The sequence below is a fragment of the Oryx dammah genome, unplaced genomic scaffold (genome assembly GCF_014754425.2).
Source record: "Oryx dammah isolate SB20612 unplaced genomic scaffold, SCBI_Odam_1.1 HiC_scaffold_2, whole genome shotgun sequence".
NCBI lineage: Eukaryota > Metazoa > Chordata > Mammalia > Artiodactyla > Bovidae > Oryx > Oryx dammah.
The window spans coordinates 186,074,459-186,102,201 of record NW_024070186.1 but is presented as its reverse complement, the minus strand read 5'-3'; the positions used below and the strand labels follow the sequence as shown (position 1 = coordinate 186,102,201).

At 45.0% G+C, this 27,743-nt stretch overlaps 1 protein-coding gene across 1 annotated transcript in view; it reads left to right on the top strand.

Moving 5' to 3' along the window:
* The window catches only part of GALNT17 (polypeptide N-acetylgalactosaminyltransferase 17), a 439,450-nt gene that overhangs the window by 347,833 nt on the left and 63,874 nt on the right, over positions 1-27,743 (top strand). Inside the window, exon 6 of the mRNA XM_040260662.1 lies at positions 5,325-5,442. Coding sequence (XP_040116596.1) covers positions 5,325-5,442 — 118 coding nt within the window. The remainder of the gene's footprint in view (positions 1-5,324; positions 5,443-27,743) is intronic.

Genomic DNA, 27,743 nt, shown 5'->3' with positions numbered 1-27,743 from the left:
CTAATTGAAATGTTTGCGCTGATGGTGGTAATTGCAGTGGAGTTTGAAGAACGAGGCTGTAGACTCACGTTCCAGGAGCTCATCGACTGTAGCTTGTGCTCCTCGGCAGGTGGGGACGAAACCCCGGAGGGGACGCAGGGCCCCGGTGACTTCTTGGTTCTGGTTATAAGGACGGGTCTGGCTCACCCTGCCGACAGGGTGGCAGGTCCCGGTAGGGCCGGGCAGGGGCTTCCCGCTGAGAAGATGACAGCTGTCCATCATCAGTCCAGAATTCAGAGCAGTCCCCTCTCTGAGATTGCCAGCAATGCTGATCGGCCCAGCCGAGGTGAGAATATGCCTTGTAGTGATTTATTTCATTTCTGCATCAACCAGTGAAGCATCGGCCACCTGCTTGAGCCTTGCCCTACTTCTGGCATCGCAGGGTTGCCTCCAAGCCCTTCTGTTTGCAGGACCAGGGTCTTGGCTTAGCAGGGAGGCCACCCCCCAGAGGCTGGCCTCCCAGGCTGTTTCCAGTCCCTCTTCCGCACCATCCGTGTCAAGCTTGGCCTCAGTTAGGACACCAGGATGTGAACCGATACCCGGGCACCCTCTTGACACTATGGCAAGTTGTTGTTGTTGTTAATATTCGTTTATTTATTTGGCTGTGCCGGGTGTCAGTTGCAGCAGGCAGGATCTTCACTGTCATGCAGGATCATTCGTTGTGCTGCCTGGACTCTCTAGTCACGGTGCATGGGTTTCAGTAGTTGCAACACTCAGGCTTAGTTTCTCTCTCCCCAGGCGTGTGGAATCTTAATTCCCTGACTTGGGATCGAACCTGCATCATCCCTTGCATGGCAAGGCAGTTCTTAAACCACTGAACCACCAGAGAAATCCCCTGTGGCAGGTTTTTGACCATGGCCTTTAGGGGACCTTTCCACATGCAATAATGGTCACAGGCTCATTCCGCATCTTCTGTGCATGGGGACCAGCCTCCTGCCCTTCTTCATCTTTGAGTTTTGACAGCCTGCCAGGATGCAGACAGTGGGCTGCTTGGCTGTGGCCTCTTGGTGGGGCCTCGTGCCAGCTGGGTGGCTGCTGTGGCCGAGTTTTAATGAGGAGGCCCTAGGGGAACCCTCCTTCCCATTGTGGGGAATCCTGGAGCTTCTGTATTCTGAATGAATACACTGAACAGAGCTGTGAGCAGCAGGTAGGGGACCCAAGGGGACTCATACAGTGAATCCGTCTCTCTCTGCCACCTCAACCAAAACATAAAATATCATCCAGGTAAAGCCAGTTGCGTGAAAAGAGCAGGCTGCATGATAGCAGAAGGTGTTTCCTAAAGGGTGAGGTGAGAGATGCCGGGAGGAAGAAGCATCCTGTGTCCTTGACAGTGAAAGGCTAGGGCCTGAGTCCTTCCTGCCCCTCTGCCTCCTCTCCTCCATCTTCCTCCCCTCCCCCGTCTTCCTCCCCTCCCTCCATCTCTTCCCCTCCTTCTTCTCTGTTTATTCCTCTGTCTCTCCCCCTAGTGACTGCACACTCCCCTGCTGTCCTTGGCTTCAAGTTCAGGTCAGCCAGTTCATCCCTGGGACATCACGGAGCCCTTTCCCACCAGGGGCGGTCACCAGATCTATTACTTTCGTTCATTCATTCACCAGCATCTAGCTGTAATGTCAGCAAGGCACTCGCTCCTGGGAATACAAAGAGAAACCAGAGAAATAATTTCTCTGCTCTTGGAGACCTGATGGTTCAAGAGAGAGCTGGCTCCGCAGGATGGGTCTGCTGGTACAAACACAAAGTCCTGAGTCCCGTCTCTGTAAGTCTGGTTCCGCGATCTGGACTGCACCTGGGAAGCTGCATTTTTCTAAGGAGCCATCCGAGCGATGCTGGTGGATCCTGGGCCAGTCTCAGAGAAACATTCTTTTCAGTCTTGAGGCTGTGCCCAGAACCACCTGTTCAAGAGTGTTGGTTGACAGCTAGCTGTGCACTGTGGTTCTAACTGCCCTGCTGGTCCTTGGGCGGTTAGAAAGTATAGTGTCTTAGAGAAGGATCTTACCACGCATGCGTGATCATGTTGGGACTTTTCAGATGTCGCACTTCAGGGTTGGAGAGTATTCTAACTTCTCAGGATTCCTCGATGTGCTCAGCACTGGCTCTCTAGAAACCTGGGCTGACCCTGCTGCTCCCTCCCATTCCCTCTTCTCTTCCGTCTCTCATCCTCTCAGGACCACTCCAGGCGCACCTGTTGCTGGCATTTCCCCATTTCCTGAGTGACCGTGGCTTGTCACTCTCCCAGGGGAATCTTCTCCGCAGTTTGCCTCTTCTGGCCGTCTGGTGAAACATCCACCCTCCCCCAGATCAGAAGTGGCAGGGAGGGGAGATCGTTGTTATTGTTCAGTTGCTAACTCTTGTCCAACTCTGCAACCCCATGACTGCAGCACGCCAGGCTTCCCTGTCCTTCACCATCTCCCAGAGTTCCTCAAACTCATGTCCATTGAGTCGGTGATGCTATCCAACCCTCTCACCCTCTGTCGCTCCCTTCTCTTCCTGCCCTCAGTTTTTCCCAGCATCCAGTGAGTCGGCTCTTCCTATCAGGTGGCCACTGTATTGGCGCTTCAGCTTCAGTACCAGTCCTTCTAATGAATATTCAGAGTTGATTTCCTTTAGGATTGACTGGTTTGATCTCCTTGCTCTCCAAGGGACTCTCAAGAATCCTCTCCAGCACCACCATTCAGAAGCATTAATTCTTTGACTCTCAGCCTTCTTTATGGTCCATCTCTCACATCCGTACATGACTACTGGAAAAATCATAGCTTTGACTAGACAGCTGCTTGTCAGCAACGTGATGTCTTTACTTTTTAATATGCTGTCCAGGTTTGTCATAGCTTTGCTATTCAGCTGCAAAGAACAGAAACACACCCCGTTTAAGTCAAGGAGGACAAATCACAAAGCCACAAGGGGCTCTCACATCACCCAGGGCCAGAGTGCGGAGCCAGGCCAGTCAGCAGGTGGGCAGCCCAGGACTCCAGGCTGCCCTGCACTCCCTGGTCTCACCCCTCCAAGGTGCAACTGCCTCCCTCTGCTCAGCCGTCCGTGTGCACAGGGACCACCGGAGCTGCCCCCAAATGGCAGCCTGAGCCCTATAGATGGCTGAGACCCTCTAGTTCTAACTCCCAGCACTGTCTCAATTCCAAGTTTCAGAAAAGCATAATTTGATTGACCCTATTTGGGATCCATGCTCACTCTTGGTTCAGTTAACTGAGACAGGGGCTGGACTTCATATGCTTTTCCAGGAGAGGGGCCAGCTGCTTCTCTGAGAGGGGCCAAGAGCTGCAGGGAATGCTTGACAGTGAAGTGGTTGCTGTTCTGGGGTAGCTAGTGCCCCGAAAGAGGGTAATATCCTGTGTGCATAGGCGTGATTGGTGTGAGATTGCTGGGAAAACACGGAGGACAAAGGAGCACTATTATTGAGCTCCTGCTCCCTCTGCACTGGTCTCATTGCATGTCTTTCCACACGGTGCTCTGCAGAGACTTAACTGGGATCCAGAGGCTCCATTCACCTCACACAAGTTCAGTGTTCCATGGCAGCACCCGCATTCATCAAACTTGGCCCCTTCAACTCTCAACTCTGGTCTTTCCATTGACCCCACTGCTGCCACACCACGTGGGTACCAAGAAGTATCCCCTGGGGTCAGAAATCTGGACATTAAAGTCAAGCTCGAGATCTGAAGGAGCAGATAAAGATCTGTTGTTGAAATCTATAGTTCAGTTCAGGAGAATCCGACCTAACAGCTTCCTAGCAGCCCCAGTGGACTTTCATGGGGCTTCCCGTATGAGACATCTCTTGTCGCCTAGGAAAGCATCTCACCAGCATTTCTGGCCTTTGGCAGACTGGGGTTTTACTGGCTCTTTGACAAAGCCATTTCTGGGGAGTGCAGTGAGGCAGAAAGACTAAAATGAAGGGCTTTGAGAGGCGGATGGTCCTGACCTCTGCTCTGTGATTCATGCTGGGTCGCTAGTTCTCCACGGGCTTCAGCAGGAGAGGTCTTCCCTCTTTCACACAACCGTGGGGGTTTTTTAATGAGACAGTGCGTGAAATGTGCTCTGCACTCATGCTGGAGACAGTAATCACTCAATAAATGGCAGCCATAATAACAGTAATAATAATAACCTAGTTGCCTGAATGCAGGATGTTTCTCTATGTCCTACAGCACCAGTAAAATGCCTTAAAGGAGGCTGCTTCTGTTTCTTCTTCTTCCCACTCCTCACCCTCCTTTTCCTGTCCCTTTTCCCTTTTCTCTTCTCCCTCCTCTCTCCTTCCTCTTCCCTCTCATCCCCCGCCTCTTCCTCACCCTCCTTCTCCTTCTTCAAGTGAGATACAATTGGATAACATGGTGCAAGTTTAAAGTATATAACATGTTGTTTTGATCTCTATACTACAACAAGGTAACCACCATAGCATTAGCTAATGCCTCTGTTTTTCAGTTGCTAAGTCACGTCCAACTCTTTGTGACCCCATGGTCTGCAGCACGCCAGGCTTCCCTGTCCTTTACTATCTCCAAGTTTGCTCAAACTCATGTCCATTGAATCAGTATTGCTGTCTAACCATCTCATCCTCTACTGCCTCCTTCTCCTCTTACCTTCAGTCTTGCCCAGCATCAGGGTCTTTTCCAGTGAATTGGCTCTTCACATCAAGTGGCCAAAGGATTGGAGCTTCAGCTTCAGCATCAGTCCTTCCAATGAATATTCAGGGTTGATTTCCTTTAAGATTAACTAGCTTGATCTCCTTGCTGTCCAAGGGAGTCTTAACAGTCTTCTCTAGCACCACAATTCAAAAGCATCAATTCTTTGGTGCTCAGCCATCTTTATGGTGCAGCTCTCTAACAGGGCCTTCTTTATTGTCCAGCTCTCTAACAGGTCACATACTTATCATTTCTTTTTTTTTTATGGTGGGAATATTTAATATCTACTCTTAGCAACTTTGAATATATAGTACAATATTCTTAATAATAATTACAATGCTATGCATGAGAGACTTGGAACTTATTTATCTTCTCACTGCAAGTTGTAGACCCTTTGGCCAATATCCCCCAATTCCTCCACCCTGCCTCCAGCCCCTGGTAACCACCAGTCCACTCTCTGAGTAGATTCTATGAGTTTGACTTTTTTAGATTCCACATATAAGCAAGATATACAGTATTTGTCTGACTTATTCCACTCAGCATAATGCTCTCAAGGTCCAGAAGTGTTGTTGCAAATTGGAGAAAAGGATTTCCTTTCTTAAGGCAGAGTAATATTCCGTTTTCTATGTATCATGTGACTATCGCTTCTCTCTGTCTCTCCTGCAGGACACCAGCCATGATCGGCTGCTCGTTTGTGGTCAACAGGAAGTTCTTTGGTGAAATCGGTCTTCTGGACCCTGGGATGGATGTGTATGGAGGAGAAAATATCGAACTTGGAATCAAGGTCTGTGACATGGTGTCCTTTCTTCTTCGTCTATTCACGGTTGTGAGCAGTACTACCTGGTCATTTTTGATGTGTGTTTAAAGCTTCCTTAGCTGGGTGAATTACAGAATGGTTCACCCCACTTCTGTTCCTAAAGATTTTCCCGCAGGATTGGTACCCCCCACCACCCCTTAGACAGAAGAGACCTGGGCTTTACCCACTTCAAGAAGTTGAACAATTTGGCCATGCCTGCGTGAGCCAATCTAGACATCAGCTAGAGAATATGGTTCCTACTTCCATCCAGTTTCATTCTCTCCTTAAATCTTCCTTAAAATTAAATCATCTCCTTAAATTAGAATTTCCAGCCTACATATTTGGACAGTTCATATACATAAAAGAACCATAAGATGCCAGAGGAGAAAAGGATCATGTTCTGTGAGACTCTCCTGTTTCTTAGAAAGGTTTCTAAGGAGGCTGTTGGGGAAGAGGGAAGAGGAAGAAGATGCAGAAGGGGCTCTTGCTGGCCCCACGTTCAGATCAGCTCCATTGCTTCAGCTGGGTTTTGTTTAAAATTCTGTTTGAAAAATGAATTTCACTGTAAAAAAAGGGGGGGGCATATTGATACATTCCAACCTATTCATGTTAGAGTTAGATAAATGGATCTCAGTGAAGGTTTGGGTGAGGGGAATCCCTTAGGACTTGGTCACCACTTAACTGGTGTGTCTTCCTGCATACCACAAAGAGGGGGCTCCTGGGGGTGCCCATTTAGGGTCACTGGGTCCCCACTGGCCCCTGTCCTGAACTTTTGCATACCTGGGAAGTAAGCTTGTTGGAAACGACTCGGACACAATTGTAAGGTTTAGGTTTATTGAATTTCTTCCTCCTTCCGCTGCTGGAATCTCCTTTTTGTGCTGCCAGGCAGGTATCCAGCGCAGAATCCCTACCCACAATCAAAGCCTGTTCTCCGTGTCAGATTTCACTCGTTATCCCTAATTGCTCAGAACCTTTAAGATACCCCGCCAGCCCCTCATCTACACTTACACTCCCCTTCATGGAATGAAAGACTTCGTGTTCTTATGATGTAATGAGCATCTAAGATGCAGGCGAGCGAAGGGGATGGTGGGGACCTTCCCTGAACCCTCAAGTCACTCCCTTTTGGAGACTCCGGACTCTTCCTGTATTTTCAGTTCCGGGCTGGGTTCTTTCCTAAGTGGAATTTACATAGGATTTCTTTGAAAGTCCAGCAATTAAAAATCCCATGGATATGTAATCGCACCTAGTGTACTCAGCACTTAATCCATTTGGAATTTAATTAATGGAAAAGATCTGGACCCAGAATGTTGAACTTGGCCTCTAACTTCAGTTTCTACCCTGGTCCCATCTCCTCATTCCGCCATCTTCCTTAGCGCTCATCTGCTTCTAGCATGCCAGGGAATTGACTCTTTTATTATGTATATTGTATTTCTCTAACTTTACTAGCCAGATTGCAAGCTTTACGGGGCATGGAACTTCATGGTGCTCACCTTTGCATCCCAGGCACATAGAACCATGCTTCACACAGGGCTCAATAGTTATCCGTTAGATTGATGACTGACTAGGCACCTGAAGGGACCCAGCATGCGTGGAAGTAGTGAGACATTGTGGAGACAAGCCCAGTGGTTAAATGGAAGATGATAACTTATCCAGGTACTTCCTTTCATAAGGGCTGAAGGAAGCCCTGCATTGAGATGGTTAAGCTTTTGTAAATGTTTCAAAATTTCATGATAGTTTATAAAATCATGTGTTTATTTATATATAAAGTTTATAAAATTAACATTTATGATAATTTGGTAAATTGTTATTTAAAAAATTTTTAATATTTTATTAAGAGGGATTTGAATGTCTCTGTAATAGCGTAAGAAGGACGCCTCTGGAGGGTAAGACGACACCAGTAGAGGGGAGAACAGGATGATTGATGGAACACTGTCCTCACGGAGGCAGGGGCACAGGTGGAGGGGTTATGGGGACAGGAGGGACCCCCAGATTTGATTGCCACGGCAGGCTGTGCTCTGTGGAAAACAGAGGTGGAAACCTTCAGGACCGACTGCTAAGGCGCTCAGATGTTGGTCTCCCCACGCGTAAAGGTATTTTCTGTGCATCGACCTGGAACCCGCAAAGGTCTGGGTGTGAGGCTCTGCCAGGCTCCGTGGTGGTGGCGGTGATGGCAGTCCTGCGTGGCTGCCCTATCCCTGCAGGAGGGGTGGGGCTTGTCAGTTTCGCCCTGCGGCAGCACCACCCAGTACAGCACCGCCCCTGGCCACCAGCTGAGGGCGCCCGTGAGTCCCCGCGCCGCACCTCCGAGGGACAGGCTGGAGTGATGGGTTCCAGAGCCTGCTCCCTGGCTTGTCATCTACAGGTCTGCTCAGCACCTGGCTGCTCTGCAGACGTCTTTGTGAAGGCGTCGGATGGTGGCGCCTGCATCCTCCCGTCGTGTGCAATCGTCTCTTATCCCAGGCACCTCCAGTATCCACGCTGGAGATTTGGGAATGTTTCTGCTCTTATTTCCTGTAGCCCTACAGTCCCTAAGCTTTTTGGCACCAGGGACCCGTTTTGTGGAAGGCAGTCTTTACACGGATGGTGTTCCGGGTGGTGGTTCAGGTGGTAATGCAAGCAATGCATGCCTGCTCAATCGCTTCAGTTGTGTCTGACCCTTTGCAGCCCTACTGACCATAGCCTGCCAGGCTCCAGCATCCATGGGATAATCCAGGCAAGAATACTGGAGTGGGCAGCCATTTCCTCCTCCACGGGATCTTCCCGTCCCAGGGCTTGAGCCTGGGTCTCCTGTATTGCAAGTAGATTCTTTACCGTTTGAGCCACCAGGGAAGCCCTCACCTTAACCAACTTCCTGGCACATACTTATCTATTCTCAGAAAGAAGCCCAGGAAAGAGTCCACATCCTTCAAGCACCCCCTCCCTTGAAAAATAGATTATTATGAAAGCCATCCCTGCTGCCTGAGAAAAATCAGAGCTTTATGTAATATATACACTCATATATACATATATAAAATTGTATAAAGTGTACACAGATACATTTATACAGATTAACCTATAATAACCTGCAAGAAATAAAATCATATGCTTTAGCTATGCGGGGAAATTTTAATTTGAGAACACTTACCTTTTCTTTGGACTTCCCTGGTGGCTCAGACAGTAAAGGGTCTGTCTACAATGCGGGAGACCTGGGTTCGATCCCTGGGTCCGGAAGATCCCCTGGAGAAAGAAATGGCAATCCAATCCAGTACTATTGCCTGGAAAATCCCATGGACAGGGGAGCCTGGTAGGCTACAGTCCATGGGGTCATAGGTCCATCAGTGATCAAACTATTCTCTGACATTTTTCATTACCTTTTAATTCCATCCTCAGAAATTAAAGAATAGGAAGAATTGAAAGCCTTGCTGTGGTTCAGGGGAGTGGGGGGAAACAGCAGGGTTTACTCTAGGGCTATTGCTTGGATGGAAGGCAAGCTTGCCCGTGACCAAAGCAATCAATACAGTGCAGAGAGGCGGGTGGGTGGAAATGCTTTCTAGGGCTGAAAATAAATGAGATCAGAAATTGAAAGGTTTCATCATGTCCTAGTAACATTAATCGGCAACTATTAACGAGGTATAGTATGGTAACATGTCTAAATGGTAAGAGGAAAAAACTCAAGGAGAAAAGACCAGATAGATTACTTTTAAGTGGTGTCAGATGGCTTCAGGTTTCTCCAATATATCCGTCTTCTTGGGGATGAAAAGGCACTGTCTTATTCTGAACCCTCATATAAAAGAACGACTGACACACACCACTCCTGAATCCTGCCTCCCTGAATCTGAAAGAAAGGCAACAGAAAGATGCAGTCAGATCCTCCAGCCATCAGAAAAAGTCTTAGCGTGTCAGGAATCTCAAGGACTGAATACAAGGCAGAATTCCTATGTGTGCACATTGTTGTTGAAAATATTTTTGAAACCAGTGACCCATGATGGAGGTGAAGTCAGCAAGAGGGTGGTGGGTAGAGAAGGGGACAGAGGCATGATAACCTTCTTACCTGGCCCAGCCCAGCCCCCAGGTCCTTCCTCTTGGTGCAGCTTTTGCAGGAGGCTCCACAGAAGTCCCAGGTAAAGGATTCAGACTCATGTCATGGTGAATGACCCCTTGGAAGGGAATGGCTACCCACTCCAGTATTTTTACCTGGAGAATTCCATGGGCAGAGGAGCCTGGCAGGCTACAGTCCATGAGGTTGCAGAGAGTCAGACACAACCGAGCAACTAACACACACACACAAACACACACACACACAGAGTGAATGATGGACAATGGATGTGTGTGTTTTACTTTACACCAGGTGAGAATGATGTTCTTAAAATGCAGAGGTTGAGCTCGGTGCCACAACTGATGGTGGCATAGTTCACGGTACCCCCAGACCCACATTGTCCTGAGGAGTTGGGATGCCATTCTTAAGACTCCAGTGGGCCCAAGCTTGGCATCTCTGCCATCTTGTCCAGCCCAGTGCACTTGAGCTGAAGGTGCTGAAGACCTTCAGGCTAGCCCACAGACTCAGGCCCTGTGAGTCCCCATGCCAACTGGAATACCTTCAGCAGTAGACTTGATAATCAGGGGACAGACGGTATAAACAGTCCTGATCTGACTCTGAAAGTTCAAGTATCATGAGTACCAGTGTCTGAGAGTGAAGATGAATATCTCAGCTCAAGTAGAAAACGTGAAACGGCTCTGATCAGCCCTGTTGACTGATGCTCTGATCCCCACCCCAGCCACTCCTCTGTCCACCGGCTTTGGGACTTATCATCCAGCATCCATTTTACCCATGGAGGATTCTCCCTGCCTGCTCTGAGACCCCTGACATCAGAATCCCCTATGTCCAGAAGCCTCCTGTGACCTTTGTCTTCCATTGGGATCTCTTGGGCTTAAGTCCGCTCTATCTATTGGGTGTTGTGGTTGGATAATGGTCACTCCTGGAAGCAGACCACCAGTTCAGTCGCATCTGCCTTATCCTTAGACTGCATGAGTCCTTTTTCTGCTGTTGATGGTCATCTCAGACTATGGGAATATCTTCACGATGTAAGGTTAGAGTATACCTGTGATAAAACTCAGAGCAAAAGTCCTTGGTATTGTTTAGATAGAATCAGCTTTGGGGTTTCACAGACTAGTCTTTAATCTGGATCCGTATATTAATATTTCAGGTGACCAGCAGTTCAACTGAATGCTTTTGGATATAATAGGGAGGCGTGTTGAGAGTCCTCTCCGCTCTAACAGACACTGAACTAGGGAGACCACAGCAGACAGACATGGCTTCTATCTCCATAAGATTTATGATCAGGCAGAAAAATCATTCATTTAGCAAATAATTAGCAATGTAATAGGTGTGAAAAGATAGGTGAGAGGAAAATAAGAAGATAGCAAAGGAATATAACCTACTCTAGGCAGTTGGGAAGCTCCTCCTTAAGGAAATGAGGTTGAAGACTTGAAAAATGTGTTGAATTTAGATAGGTCAAGAAGGTGTGGGAGTGGAGTGTAGGAATAAGAATATTCCAGGCAGTTTTAGTTATATGAGATGATTAAGGTCTAGAGATTTACTGTATAGCATAGTACCTATAGTTAATAATGCAGTGTGTCCTTAAAATTTTGCTGAAGGTAGATTTTATGTTGTGTTCTTTTCACAAAATGTTTATTTATTTGTTGAGATATAATTGACATACATCACTGTGTACATTTAAGGTGTAGAGTAATAATAAAGAATGCAGGAGGAAATGTTTGAAAGTGATATATATGTCGATAGCGTAGATGGTGGTTGTATTCCCACGTGGCACAGTGGTGAGAAACCCACCTGGCAGTGCAAGAGACTCAAGAGACGCGGTTTAATCCCTGGGTCGGGAAGATCCCGTGGAGGAAGGCATGGCAATCCACTCCAGTTCTGTTGCCTGGAGAATCCCCGTGGACAGAGGAGCCTGCTGGGCTACAGTCTGTGGGGTAGCAAAGAGTCGCGACTGAGCACACAGGCACACTGAGGCGATGGTTTCCCAGGGTTGTGCTTGTCTCCAAACGCATCAAATAGTTGACATTAAATATGTACAGCTATTCAATATCAATCATGCCTCAATAAAACAGATTTTAAAAGAAAAGAATAGATTCCAGGCAGAGAGAAAAGCATTTGCAGAGATTTCGCATTCTGAGAAGGAAATGCATTCTGGAAACTGTGAGGTATTCCAGGTGGCTGGAGAAGGTAAATATTAGGGAAACTTTATTAGAGGCAGCAGCAGCAATCTTGAGTGGCATCTAGATTATGCAAGATCTTTAAACAGTTATTTGGCTTTTTCTTAAAGATCACTGTGAATATTTTGAAAGGAAAAAAAGAAGACATATGTGATAAAGAGAAAGACATCTCTATGTGTGTGGTTTGTGTGTCTATATATAGTCCCATGTTGGACCTATAACCAAGATCCTTTGGAAGCATTTAAGGTGAGTGTGGCTATCAGACTGTTTTTATGTAAGAAAGATCATTATCACCATGAAAAGATCTCGATTGCCGTGTCAAGAATGGATGATAGAACTGAATGGACTCAGAGGAGAGCCAGTAGGCGGGCCTAAACTGTGGTTTGGGCAGCGAGAGAGAAATGGACAAATTCAGAAAGCAGAAGAGACAGGATCTGAGGGTTGAGTGTATAGAGGGGATGAAAGTGAGCCAGGGGCAAGGCGGACTCCCAAGTTACTGGCTTGAACAATTGGGAGATGCTGGTGCTCTTCTTGGAGATGAGGAGGTCTGAATGAAGGGACAAGACGATGTTTTCTGTGTGAGAGGGGTCCCGACACCATCCAGTTCATCCAGTAGGCAGTTGGGTGTGTGGAGATTAAACAAAGGAGAGAGGACAAAGCATGAGATAGACTTGGGCATCTTCTGTACATAGATTATATTTGAAGTTGCAAGAAAGAAGGGGTTGCCTAGAGAAAGGAGGAGAGGGGATAAGACAGAAATCCAGAAAGAAAAAAAACAACCCACCTTTAGGGCATGGAAAGAAGTTGGAGAAACAACTAAGAAGAAGCCCAGAGCAGGCATGGAGAGGAAGGGATGGATCCAGGTACCATTCAGGGGCGTAATGAACAAGGACCTGGTGTTGACTCAGCGTGAGGAATGAATGGGAGGAGAGTGTGGTAGACCTCCCAGGTCTCTGAGCAACCAGATAGATTCACTTAGAAAACACTGGCAGAGAAGAAGGTGTGTCGGTGAAAATTCGAGGAATTCCATTTTAGAAATGTTGAGTCCTCTGTGACTTGGCCACAAGATGTTGAAAGAACTTACGAGTAAGGTGGGGTTCCAACCGAGGGGTTCTAGGACAAGTGTGGCGTGTTCACCATCCCCATCCCGGGGTCTACTGGACCTAAGCAGGGCTTAGGATTTGGGCTGACTTCACAGCAGTAGGACATGGTGATTCCTTTTATGATATGAGCCCATGGCTTATAGCAAACAGTAGCCATAGGTGCTATCCATAAAGAATTAAAGAGTTAGGAAAATAGTGGTTTGTTTGTTTGTTTGTTTTTTAATTGAGAACTGATCTCTTTTTTTCTGAAATATTTTGGGGAAAAGATCTTAGTTTTTTAAGATGTTTAGAACTTTAGAATCTCTGCTCCATACTCCAGTTTCATGCAAGGATGTGAGTTTCCAGATGCTCATCCAATCCTCCTGCCTTTCCCTGTTTGTGTGGCACCTCCCAAAAGGAGATGGCGCAGTCAGCACTGGGGCCAGAGCTCATGAGCCACCTACCTGTAAACCTTAAAATCTGCAGTGACATGTGGTTCTTCCAGCCTTCACTGCTCCATGACATATATCTCACAGTACAGGATGGTGCTTTGTAGGAAAGAGCAGCAGAAGGTTCATTTAAACAGAGATTGCTGGCATTAGACAGCAGGATCATTTTGCTATCTTTATTGAAATGTATTGCCATCCTCTTAAGTAAGAAAAATAGACTTATAGATATAGATATATAGAGAAAGCTGAAAACACACACACATGCATGAATACACACACACACACACACACACACACACACACACACTCTCCAAAAGAAACCTTCCCTGAGAGATCTTACAAAAGACAACCAGCAACGTGATGTCAGTTGTAGAATAAAATGGTTTCCATAGAGTTTCTAAAATTCTTCAGTTTTAGAATTGTGTACAGGCTGGGAATTCCACCCCCAGTGGGTGAGGGGTTTAGATAATATCGTCTCTTGCTATTTTTTTCCCCCCACAAAACAAATTGGAGAATGAAGAATTGTCATTACATTTTATGTTAGTTTCCCTTATTTTAATTCAACATTTTATTATGGAAAATTTGAAACATAACAAAAATAGAACAGTCTAATGAATCCGAATGTATAAATGATTCAGCTTCAACAAATATCAACATTTTGCTGTGTGTTTTTCAGCTACTGCCTCTCAGCCTTCAAAAAGCAAATCCCCAGACATCGAATTGTTCTGCCTATAAAAATTTTAGAGTGCATTGCTAACATAGAAGGACTTTTTTAAAGCATAGGCTCAAAATAAATTTACACGTAGTAAAATTCATTACCCGGTTCATGTTTCTCAAAAGTATTTCTCAAAATTCTGTGTGATTTTTCTCAACAACAACAGTATCATTGATGACTTGTTCAAGCAGCGTTCCAAACAAGGTCTACAGATTGCATTTGATTGATATCCCTGTTTTTAATTTTTATTTTTTTTAATTTTTAATTGCAGTATAGTTGTTTACAACATTTAGTTAGTTTCATGTGTACAGTAAAGTGATTCAGCTGTATATATTTTCAGGCTCTTTTCCGTTTTAAGTTATTGGAAGATATTGAATAGTGTCCCCTTTTGTTGTTGTTTAGTCGCTAAGTCATGTCCAACTCTTTTGTGAGCACAGGGTGGGTAGCCCACCTGGTTCCTCTGTCCATGGAATTTTCCAGGCAAGAATACTGAAATGGGTTGCCATTTCCTTTTCCAGGGGAATCTTCCCAACCCAGGTATTGAACCCACGTATCCTTCATTGCACGCAGATTCTTTTTCACTGAGCCACCTGGGAAGCCCATGCTATACAGTAAATCTTTGTTGTTTATGTTTTTTATATAGAGATGTGTGTCTCTTAATCCCATACTCCTAATTTATCCCCTCAACCCGTATGCCTCTTAAGTATCTTTTAATCTGTAACATTTCCCCTTACTTTTATTATTCTCATGTCATTCATTTACTGAAGATACCAAACCATTTGTCTTGTAAAAGTTTGCACTCTCTGGACTTGGCAGATGATCCTACTTAATGTCTTTAACATGTTCCTCTCATCTCCATTTTGTCTAAACTGTAATTAGATCTGGAAGGTTGATTGGACTCGGTTTCCTTCATCTACCCCCTTCCTTCTTTCCTGCAAGAACACTTCAGGTGATGCTGTAAACTTCCTATCACATCACATCACATCAGGAGATACATACAATCTGGTTGTCTGGATTTTAGTGATGTTAAGATTCAACAGTGGGTCCATGTGTTTTCAGCCTGATTCATCCATTATAAAATTCCCCATCATCCTTTCACCTAATGATTTTAGCAGCCACTGACAATCCTTGCCCAGATGCATTATTTCATTAAAGCTTACAAATGGTGATTTTAAAATTTTACATTCACCCTGCATTTATAAAACATAATTCTGCTACTAAAAAAGAATTTACCCTCATCACCTGTTTGGATACTCCCAAATATAGTTCAAATAGAGAAGGCAGAAGAAATGCTTGATTCTTTCCTTTTATTTAAACGGTTTTAGAATAATAAGTTGATGACATAGCAGCCTCCAAAGGTGACCAGTGGGCTTTTCTCCAGTAGAATTATTTTTTAAAAATAGATATTTTATGTTTCTAAATCCATTACAGTCATTCATTTTTTGCTCATTTTGTTTGTTTTTATTAAAGCCTTACTTAATACAGTAAAATGCACAGATTTTCAGTCTTCAGTCAAATGGGCTTCACAGTTATGTGCATCTCAATAATCACCTCCCAAAACGTGTTATTGAAGATTTCCTTTGCCTGGAAAGTCCCCTGTTGTCATTTTCCTATCTTTTTTCTCTACTTCCCCATATCACCCACTTTAGGCAACCATTTTCTGATTTTCATCACCATAGGTTAGTTGTGTCTATTTTGGAAATTCTCATAAATGGAATCATGCCTTACATGCGCTAATCCTCAACGTTATTGTTGTTGTTTAGTCTCTCAGTCATGTACAACTCTTTTGTGACCCCATGGACTAGCCCACCGGGCTTTTCTGGCCATGGGATTTCCCAGGCAAGAATACTGGAGTAGGTTGCCATTTCCTTCTCAAGGGACTCTTTCCAACCCAGGGATCGAACCTGGGTCTTCTGCTTTACAGGAAGATTCTTCACTGCTGAGCCACTGCGGAGGTCCTTAATCTTCCAGCTAATGAATGTTTATGAGATTCCTCCATGCTGTTGTATCTATATCAGAAACTCATTCCTTTTTATTATTGAGAATTACTCCGCTGTATGGGCTTCCCTGGTAGCTTACTTGTTAAAGAATCTGCCTGCAATGCAGGAGACTGGGGTTCGATCCCTGAGTTGGGCAGATCCCCTGGAGAAGGAAATGGCAATTCACTCCAGTATTCTTGCCTGGAAAATCCCATGGATGAAGGAGCCTGGCAGACCATAGTCCATGGGGTCACAAGAATCAGGCACAACTTAGCGACCAAAGCACCACCACTCCATTGTCTAAAAATATGATCATTTGTTTATTCATTTTTCCTGCTGGAGGATTGTTGGGTTCTTGCCAATTTAGGACAGTTATGAAAAAACATGGTTTTTTTTTTGGATATATGTTTGGATTCTGTTGGGTAAATACATAAGAACTGAATAGTTAGCATATGGGAAAGATGTATGTTTAACTTTTTAAGAAATGGTCAAACAAGTGTCTAAAGTGTTTGGGTCATTTTCCACTTTCACTAGTTATTGTGTGAGAGTTCCAGGTGTCCACATTTTGCCAGTATTTGGTGGTGTCGGTATTTGTTTTAACGAATCCATTAGGTTTGAATTGGTACCTCAGTGTTTTCATTTGCAGTTCCTTCATAGCTGATGATATTGAAAACTTTCTCTTGTGCTTAAGAATAATTTGCACAACATCTTTTGCCCATTTTAAAACATTGTTTTATTTTGTTTTATGGCTCATTTATACAGATTCATTATGTGTCTGATTATGATCTCTTTTTCAGATGTATAGTGTATATATATGTGTGTGTAAGTATATGTAAGCCAATTTGTGGCTTATCTATTCATTTTCCACTATGTTTTCTTCTGGAAGCTTTATGGCTTTAGCTTTTACATTTATGTCTATGATCCATAAAGCCCTGGAGAAAACAAAAGAGAATATCTTGGGGGGTATGCAGTACTTTTTAGACTGGATACGAAAGCATTAACAATTTTTAAACAAAGTGCTAGTTTGGATTTAATCAAAATTTAAAATTTCAGCTCAGTTTAAAAGAGGCAAGCCACACACTGAGAAAAATATTTACAGTGGCTATATCTGACAAAGGAATCTTATCCAGACTATATACAATGACACCTAAAAGTTAAGACTAAAAAAATGGCAAAACATCTGAAGAGCCACTTCACAGAGCTTCCTAGCTTTCTGGCCCAGGAGGTTTCAGTTTTGTCCTATATATTTCATGTCCCAAACCTGGAATCAGCCATTACTCTAAGGACCCCTGGCTCCCCCTCGTGGGAGATTAGAGACCAAAGTCTTGTCAGTGAAGGTGCTCATTACTTCTAAGACTTTTCAGAAAAGCTGGATAACACTGACCTTTTTAGAAAGAAAAACGTTAAGTCATTCTTTCATACTAGTATTTCCAATTTAAATTTATGATTACAGAAGTTTTACTTCTTTGATTTTGTGCTTATCTTTCACTGAAAGCTTTATTCTAATTGACAGAATAAGTCTGATTCTTATTGACATAATTTCTCATTTGCTTTATCTCACTATATATATTATATATGTATATATAGTGTATATTCTACTCTCTCTCCATATATATCTATATCTATATATATATGTATATATATATATGATTTCAGTATAAGAATGCCAGCTAACAAGTTCACTGAATGAAATTCAGTGTTTCTTTGTATTTTGTTTTGTCCTTAGGATATATTTCCACAAGTCACGTGTGGTCAACGCTCTGTTTTAAAGGTGTTTGGAATCATTTTTCTCTGTGTAATTATGCAGCTTCCTTGATGTAGGATGTTAGAGCTAAATTTCAATGAACAGCAACGTTCACTTTTTTTCTATTTTACTGAGGTTACCGGTCAGGTAACTGAACTTATTAGACCTAAAGTTTTGGCTATTTTTTAAGACTTTTTAAAAGAACAGTTTCATGTTTGCAGCAAAATTGACAGGAGAGTAGAGAGACTTCCCCACACAGGCACAGCTTGTCCCATTGTAACACCCCTGACCAGAGTGCTACATTTATTACAGGAGATGAATCTACGCAGACCTACCCTAATCACCCAAAGTCCCTAGTTCACACTGTGGCTCACTCTTAGTGTTGCACATTTTATGGGTTTGGACAGTGACAGGGATCAATCATTGTAGTGTCGTACAGATTTTTCACTGCCCTAAAATTTTACTGTGCTCCACTTATTCATACTCCCCACCCCCACTCGCTGACAACCACTGATCTTTTTATTGTGTCTGTAATCTTGCTTTTTCCAAAATGTCTACTTGTAATTTTACGGTATGTAGCCTTTCCAGATTGACTTCCTTCACAGTAATTTGCATTTGAAGTCCCCCCATGTCTTTTCAGGAATTGATTGCTGTTTTTTTTTTAGTGCTGAATAATATTCCATCATTTGGATGTACCTCAGTTTATTTATTATCTATTCATCTTGGTTGCTTCAACGATTTGAAAATTATGACTAAAACTGCTATAAACATCTGTGTGAAATTGGTAGCATTGTATATTCATGGCAGTGTGTACCAAGTACTCTGCTTCTAGGCTGATTTCTACCCAACACCCTCTTTGGCTTTTGGTTCTGTGATATCCAGAAACCCATACTGCCAGAGAAGCTGCGAGTCTGTCCTGCTGCTTCACAATGAACTCATTTGGTGTGTAAATTGTCCCTTCACCGAGTTCACCTTCACTGAGGCTGAGCTTGTCTGTCTGATTCACTGTAGGCTCTGGGATTATTCCTGTTGTTAGAGCTTTGGGGAAAAAAAATCCAACAACTGCTAAACATGAAAAAATACTCCCTCTACCTCGTCCCCCACAAAAAAAAAAAAGAAAAAAAGTATCTTATTGATTGATTAAATCCTTGCATACCAAAGCTAAGCCAGAGAGGAGAAATTGCCCAGATAGCGATAAAGACAGGGCCCCCAAAATTCTGAAAGTGGGCAGAGAAGATCAAGAAACACCTACACCATTATCAACAAGTAAAGGGACACCAGAAAGAAGAGAAGAGGGTAGTGGCGAGCAGAAACCACAGGCTGGACCTTCTCTATAACTTTCACTGTTGCAGTACTTTTTTGCACCACAGTCTGTACTCGGTGCTTAAGAAGAAATTTGGGCCTTTCCCACACATGCATTTATTTTCATGTATGTATGTCTGTTTATTTATTTGGCTTTCTCGGGTCTTATTTGTGATACACGGGATATCCGTTCCGTCATGCAGATCTTTCGTTGCGGCACATGGACTCTCTAGTTGTGATGTGCAGGCTTAGTTGCCCCACAGCATGTGGGATCTTAGTTCCCCGATGTCAAACCCATGTCCCCTGCATTGTAAGGTGGATTCTTAACCATGGGACCACCAGGTAAGTCCCTACAAATGCATTTAAAGGGGAGAGATACGCATTTCAAACTAATATCTGCTGTCAGTTGGCACTGAGTTTGTGGCAGAAAACTGTGCTCGTAGGCGCTTTACAAACATCAGATTCTTCAGTCTTCATGAGAATCGTGTAAATTAGTCATTAAAGTGAAAGTGAAGTTGCTCAGTCGTGTCCGACTCTTTGCGGCCCGTGGACTGTAGCCCACCAAGCTCCGCTGTCCATGGGATTCTCCAGGCAAGAATACTGGAGTGGGTTGCCATTTCCTTCTCCAGGGGATCTTCCTGACCCAGGGATCAAACCCAGGTCTCCCACATTGCAGGCAAATGCTTTAACCTCTGCACCACCAGGGAAGCCCTTAAATTAGTCATTATTGATCCCATTTTACAGATAATACCGGGATTGTTAGAAGGCACGTAATTTGTCCAAGATCTTACAGCTGATAAACAGGGGAGCCAGTAGTCAAAGCCAATTTGTCTGACTCTAAAGCTCTCTGAGGTTTTCAGTCACATATTGCTTAGAATATTTATTCATCCCAGGCGTTGCATCCCTCTACCCTTAGGATGGAGGTGACAACGCTGGCGATTATGTAATGGTGTTATCATATAGTAGATGCTTAAGATGTTGACTGTATATAACACATATCATAAAGTACTTCCATTTGCAGAAGATACAATGCTCATGATTCCCATGTAGACACGCGGATAGACCCCATGCCCATTCATCTCTATCATGTAATACACTGCTTTGTATATGGAGAACTGTAGTTATGCAATAAACACAAATGTGTTTGAAACAGCATGAAATTGGATTCCCTCATCCATAAATTGTGTTATATTTATGTCTAAGTTGTAGCTGAAGGAACAGACCCACGATGTTGATATTTTTATAAATGGTGTCTAATGTATTTCTATTAAGGGGAGATATATTTGCTGTGCTGAAATGTATTATCATAATAGCCAAGCCATTTACTCTACCACTGGAAAATAGTGTGGTGTTCTGTCTGGAATTTCACTTGCCTGCTCCCAGACTGCCAGATCTCTTGTAAATCATCGTAGGCGTCTGTGAGTTATTTTATAGGAAGCATCCATCTATTTTTACAACTCTGAAAATTCTGTCACTCTCATTCATCTCCCTGGGAATAAAGCAATAATTTGATTCCCTATAAATGTGAACCTGGATTTACACCATTCTCTCCAGGTGCGACTGTGATGACGTGGGTGATTTATAGCTCTGGGTTTCTGGGGCAGGGGACAGGATGGTAGTAGCATCCTTGCCATGTCTGTTTGTTTCCATTTGCCACTATTTTTACACAAAAGGGGTTGGGAATTAGCCTGTCCCAATTCTATTTAGTTGTTTTGTTCCCTGGACTCTGTGGGCTTGGTGAAATGCCATGCCACAAAGAACAGCCACCAAGGTCCTGAGCCATTCCATTCAGCCCTAGATCTAGTAGTTGGCTGGAGGTCTGCACACATGAGCCTTGGGCATGGTGATGTGCTCAGTCTTCAGGAAAACTGCCATTGCAAAATTGGCAGGGCTTCCACGGGAAAATAGTTGACTGTCTAGGGGAATCTCAGATATTTGCTGTCAGATGGATATAGCCCATTGGACAAACCCAGGTTACCCATCTTTGATGTCCCATCTTCTGGCCCATTGAAGGAGAGCTTGCCTGGGGAATGTCAGTGTTTTATCCCCTCTTCCCTCACTAAGATACCAAGGTGGGAGATGTCCTTAGCTGCCCGGAATCCTTTGAGACCAAGGCTATTTGGGCTTGGAAATCTGATGCTTCCAGAACCAGGGACGTGGGCAGTGGGAAGAGAGCTTGCATAATCACTAGAATGAGGAAGTAGGGGCATGAGGAGGAACTGGGGCTGGAGTGTGTAGCCAGAGAAAATTGGAGAGCCAGGAAGACCAGAGGAAGAAATGATAGACCAGGCATGAAATGTGGGAAGAAATCCCGGAAGAGTTCCTGAGACAGGTGGGTTCTGGTGCCCTGGGCTGGCTCCCCCATGCATTCTGAAGCGTGATGCTTGGGTGGGATGGCTACACTTAAAGGTCATTGCAATAGGGCAGCCCTGCAGTACCCGCTGAGACCTGGATTCAAGCAGGAAAGCACCTCTGGCATCTGTTTACCATGTTCTGAATCTGAAAGGTTTGTGCTGGGTCACGTGTGCATGTTCGGTCGCTCAGTCATGTCTCTTTTGCAACCCCGTGAACGGTAGCCGGCCAGGCTCCTCTCTCCATGGAATTTTCCAGGCAAGAACACTGGAGCGAGTTGCCATTTCCAGGGATCTTCCCAACCCAGGGATCAAACCTGCACCTCCTGCACTTCCGGCTTTGGCAGACGATTCTTTACCACTGTGCCACCTGGGAAACCCTTGGGCTGGGGGCTTTCCCTAATTGGAACCGTTTATCCTTAAAGGTCATTTCCTGTGATAAATACTGTACACCAGGCTATCTAGCAAGGAAACTCTTTGTTTATGCTAATGGCCATTATTTTTGTGGAAACTCATTTAATACTGTTTGTTTGGAAATATGCTAGATGGATTTGCTGATGGTGACCCTCAGCTTTGAAGCTACCATCTACATGTGTGCAAAATGCCTTGTATGGGTACATCTTCCAATGACAGCCATGCGTAGCCACTGTCTGCTTTGCAGAGCATGAAATGGTACTCTGTTTGACTATTTCATAATTAATTCCCTCCCCTTTGGAAAATCTAAAAGGGAAATATATTGTGCATTTGACAACACCATACATTTTAAAGTACTCAGGCTTAGAAATACATCTATGTGACAAAAATGAAAAGAATTAAAAAGCTCAGATATTTTTCAAAACTTGTGTTTAGTGTCTTTTTAACCTTTTGGAAGAGACACATTCAAATTCCATTCCTCCTACTTGAACAGCCATGTAGGAAATTACAAAGGTCCATTCTATTGATGCGAAAGAGGCCAAAAGAATGTGCAGATTTCAGTGAAAGGCTATTATTTTCTTTTTAAAATGGTTTTACCTCCACTGATGCTCACACCAAGTTCTCCTTTATTTTTTTTTTTTTTTCCTTACCCAGAAAATCAGCCAGTCCTTTGGGCTTGGAATGGTTATAGCAAATTTGGAGCTCTTTTTGAGAAAGTTATCAAAGAAAAATTAGCCCAGAGGCAAGATGCTCAGGCTGCTTTAAAACTGGCAGCTATGAAAAACTCTAGTAAAACTGTTAAGATAGGAAGAGATCTATACCCAGGCAGGAAATTGAAAGGCCCAGCTTCCTAAGATCCAGATGATGGAAGAGTTGGATGGCCTTGAGGGAGTTATTTGATATTCCAGTTCTAGTTGCATGGAAAATAGCCCCTAAGCGAGTGACTTGAGTAATAACCATCATTTCATTATCCCTCTTGTGAGTGAAGAATTCGGACACGGCACAGTGTGTTATGAGATGAATTGTGGCTTCCTCCAAGGGATATTGAAGTCCTAATTTCCTATACCTGAGATTGTGACCTTATTTGGAAGTAAGGTCTCTGCAAATGTAATCAAGATAACATGAAGTCATTGGGACTGGCTCTAGTCTGGTATGACCATTGTTTGGATAAGAAAGGAAAGACTTCCCTGGTGGTACAGTGGATGAGAATCTGCCTGCCAATGCAGGGGACATGGGTTTAATCCCTGGTCTGGGAAGATTCCACATGCCACGGAGCAACTGATCCCTGGGCCACAACTGCTGAGTCCACGCTCTCGAGCTTGCGAGCCACAGCTACTGAAGCCTGCAAGGCTGGAGCCCGTGCTCTGCCACGAGAAGCCACCGCAATCGGAAAGCCACACACTGCAATGAAGAGAAGCCCCTGTTTGCCGCAACTAGAGAAAGCCGGCACACAGCAAGGAAGACCCAGCACATCCAAAAATAAAATAAATAAATAAATTATTTTAAAAAAAGAAGAAGACACAGACCCAATGAGAACACGTTATGACAACTGCAGCAGAGACTGGAGCTATGCAGCTACAAGCCAAGGAACGCGAAAGAACACAGAACTGAACTGATGGCCCAGGTGGTTAAGGATCCGCCTGCGAGTCAGGAGAACTGGATTCGATCCCTGGGTCGGGAAGATTCTCTGAAGAAGGAAATGGCCACCCCCTCCAGTAATCTTGCCTGGAAAATCCCATGGACAGAGGAGCCTGGCGGATTACAGTTCATGGGATCGCAAGGAGTTGGGCATGCATGAGTGACTGAGCACACACCCCACCCCAGCTTGGCTGGATTAGACATCTGCCGTCCAAGGGAAAGAGACTGGGACAGCCTCTGTAGTCTCTCCCTTCCCCTGTGGGCTCTGCCATCTCCTTTGTGTGGTGTCCCTTCTGCCAATCTGATCCTTGCACCCTTGGTCTGGTCTTCCAGCCTAGAAGGAGTGGCATTTAGTCTAATAGGCATTTCTGGAGTCCTGTGTGCAAGACAGTGAGCTGAGCGTTGCATCAGGCCCTGAGCTGGCAGAGAGGAGGGGCTGGGAGCCTCACTGGCAGTGGAGGTGTGGTCTCAGCCAGTCTCTCAAGGAGCCCTGAGTTCGCGTCTTATGCCGTCACTGCATCACTCCATGCCATCTTAAGAAAGGCCCTTCCGCCTACAAGAGCAGCTCTGAAACCAGCCACAGCCCGGCTGAATTTTCAGCCTAGAAGATTTCTTCTGCTGGTGGTGAGGCTCCCAGTGGTCTCAAGCATCAGGGTTTCTCACCTGGACACTGTTAACCTGTGGGGCTGGGTAATTCCTTGTCTGGGGGTGGGGAGGGAGTGTCCTATGTGTTGTAGGCTGTTTTGCAGCATCCCTGGCCTCTACCCACCCCCTGAAAGAAGCCAGTAATGCCCACTCCGAGCCCACCAAAAATGTCTTCCAAAGTTGCCAGATGTCCCTGGGGAGAGGGAAAGGGTATAACGTTGGCCTTGGTGGAGAACCGCTGATGGAGATCATGCCTTCTCCCTGGAGCAGTGTGGCCCCTGCAGTAACACTGGTTCTTTTCTTTTTTAATGTTTATTTATTCTTTATTTATTTGGCCATGCCGAGTCTTAGTTGCGGCACATGGGTTATTTTAGTTGTGGCTGGTGGCATCTAGTTTCCCAACCAAGGATCAAACCTAGGTCCCCTGCATTGGGAGCTCAGAGTCCACAGTCTTAACCACTTAACCAGCAGGGAAGTAACACTGATTCTTGAAGGGGGCAGATCTTAACTATTACAGTGGTTTGTAACGCTTCAGAGGGCCACAATAGGTATACAAACAGTACATCCGTGGTACTCAGAGAGAAGATTAGCAAAGTGGGGCGGGAAAGGAGTTATAATAAAAAACAAGATTGAGAAGTACTGATTTAGACCAAAGGGGAGCCAGTTTTTCCGGAGGCTGTAGGAAGAGAATTTGGAGATTGAAATAGGGAACCAGCGGTCACAGTGGGCACAGGGGACCACTCATCACCACAACTAACTCGAGTCACTGACCACGTGCCAGGCACTGGGCCAGCTGGTTTCAGGCACACACGCAATGCCATGCACAATAAGCGCTCTTATTTATTTCCCACATTACAGCTGGGAAGCCGAGGCACATGCAGAGTAACAGTGAACTCTGAATGTCCAGAGGCCATGCCCTTGACTTCAGTGGGTCAGAGCCAATTAGGTGAGAAGGAGTTGCCCCTTGGAGTGTAATTCGGGTTCAAGAGAGCAGGGAAACTCTGGGACACGATGGAGACAGAGCTGGGAACAGGGGAGAGGAAAGCATGACTGTAGGATGTGAATCAGAACAAAATTGAAAATTGAGAGATTGGGAGGGAGGGAGGGAGCTGAGGACCCACAGCGTGGAATGAGTCACCCTCAGAGTTCAGTGTGATCCTTCACTTGACCTTCTCCGGGTGCCTTTTTCACCCCAACAGCTATAGAGCTGGGTTGCAGCAAGCTTGGCCAAGCTGCAAACGAATTCTTTCCCAGGCAAGGCTGACCTTGGCCTGGCCTTTCACACCTGCTAAGTAAATCAGGATGCCTCCTGACTTCCTCCTGGTCCTGTCTCAACTGATGTCTTTCTTCTCCCGAGCTCAAGATCTTGTAGGGGAGGAATTCTGTGAGCATCCCTCATTTTTTTTTAAAAAAAAAAGTAGAGTTTTCACACCCAAGCTATATTATCTGCAAAGAGAAATAATACTATATCGTGCTGTTGGGGGGACAAATAGGGCTTCCCTGGTGGCTCAGATGGCAAAGAATCCACCTGCAGTGCAAGAGACCCAGATTCGATCCCTGGGTCAGGAAGATCCCTGGAGAAGGGAATGGCTATCCACTCCTGTAATCTTGCCTTGAGAATCCCATGGACAGAGGAGCCTGGCGGACTACAGCCCATGGGGTCACAAAGAGTCGGATGTGACCGAGCAACTAAACACAGAAGGGCACAACTATTACTGCCTCTCAGACTCCAAACTTGAGCTATTTCTATTCTGTTCAGAGCACCCATTGCTGGGAAGGCAGCGCCCAGTGCCCCCCCACCCCAGCACCCACCCCCCAAACAGATCAACCCTTCTTTGTTCACCAGTGGTGACCTGGGAAGACGGCAAAAGCTGCATCTTTGATGTTTCAACTTCGAAAAAGTTGCTTTAATGTAGAGTAATTAGAGCATTTCACACTAGGAATGGAGTAATGATAACTGACTCTCTGTGTTGCTCTCTCCTAGATGGTTCTTGCACACAGATTAGCATATAGTTCCTCTCTCTCCCTCTCTGTCTCTCTAGCTGTTTAAAGGGTCCAGAGTGCTTGCAGACACGTTCCAAGAGAGACACCCCATCAGATCACTTTCAGGCTCAGATTCAGTGTAGGGGTCTTTGTAGGTCAGTGTTCAGTTCAGTTCAGTCGCTCAGTCGTGTCCGGCTCTTTGCAACCCCATGAACCGCAGCACGCCAGGCCTCCCTGTCCATCACCAACTCCCGGAGTTCACTCAGACTCACGTCCATCAAGTCAGTGATGCCATCCAGCCATCTCATCCTCTGTCGTCCCCTTCTCCTCCTGCCCCCAATCCCTCCCAGCATCAGAGTCTTTTCCAGTGAGTCAACTCTTTGCATGAGGTGGCCAAAGTACTGGAGTTTCAGCTTTAGCATCATTCCTTCCAAAGAAATCCCAGGGCTGATCTCCTTCAGAATGGACTGGTTGGATCTCCTTGCAGTCCAAGGGACTCTCAAGAGTCTTCTCCAACACCACAGTTCAAAAGCATCAATTCTTCGGTGCTCAGCTTTCTTCACAGTCCAACTCTCACATCCATACATGACTACTGGAAAAACCATAGCCTTGACTAGACAGACCTTAGTCGGCAAAGTAATGTCTCTACTTTTGAATATACTATCTAGGTTGGTCATAACGTTTCTTCCAAGGAGCAAGCGTCTTTTCATTTCATGACTGCAATCAGCATCTGCAGTAGGTCAGTGTAGAGGAACCTAAAAGTTCTTATGTCAGCCTGTACTTGAATTCCTCTGGTGACAAGGTGCTCATCACCTGACTCATCAGACCGCTGATACTGGTCCTACAAAGGCCCCCGTCTCAGAATGCTGACCAGAAGCCAGGTACCATGCCAAGTGCCCATCGCTTTATTTAATGCTTAGATCTGCCCAGTGAGCTCCTAGTATCACCACTGCACAGAAGGGAAAGCAAATGGAGAAGCAAGACATCAAACTCAGGCAGAATGAGCCATTGTGCCGTATTGCTTTATAGCTTATTTCATGGTAGCTTTAAGCAGTGTCTCCCTGTGGGTCTTGTTTGGGGCATGGTTCCACCCACTAGAGCTCCGCCATGTAAGTTCAGTTCCTCTTCTGACAAAATTCCTTCAGATAGAAGACCCCAATGGTGTGCTCTCCCCCACCCCATTCCCCACCACTCCCCTCTTCTGTAGGATAAACATACCCGGTTCTTCTCTGGTTCTGATCTCATGTTTTGAATCTCCTACCATCCAGGACCTTCTCCTCTTATATTGCCCAGAAAAAGCACTGTTCTTTTTTTTTTTTTTTTTCAAATGTATGTATTTATTCGGCTGCCCAGGTCTTAGTTGCAGCATGCAAGATTTTCAGCTGCAGCATGTGGGATCTAGTTCCCCCACTGGGCATCAAACCTAGGCCCCCTGCTTTGGAAATGCAAAGTCTTAGCCTTTGGACCACCAGGGAAGCCCCTGTTGCCCAGAAAAGAACCTGACTCTTCATATATGGCCAAGATCTGGGTGGGGGGCAAGGAATATATCCTTTTCCTTATTCTCGAAGTTATGGGTTAGGCTTTAGATTACATCTTACTGTGGATACTGAGTAGATAAACCCACCTGTTTTCTCACTGAAAAACAAATGTTTAAGGGAATTTCCTTCAGAGCTAATCACCGAAGAAAGCTACATTGAGAATTGTGAGTCAGGGATACCTAGAAAGCTGTCCCTATTCTTCACCCTCAGACTTGACCAGTCCTTCATCACTGTGG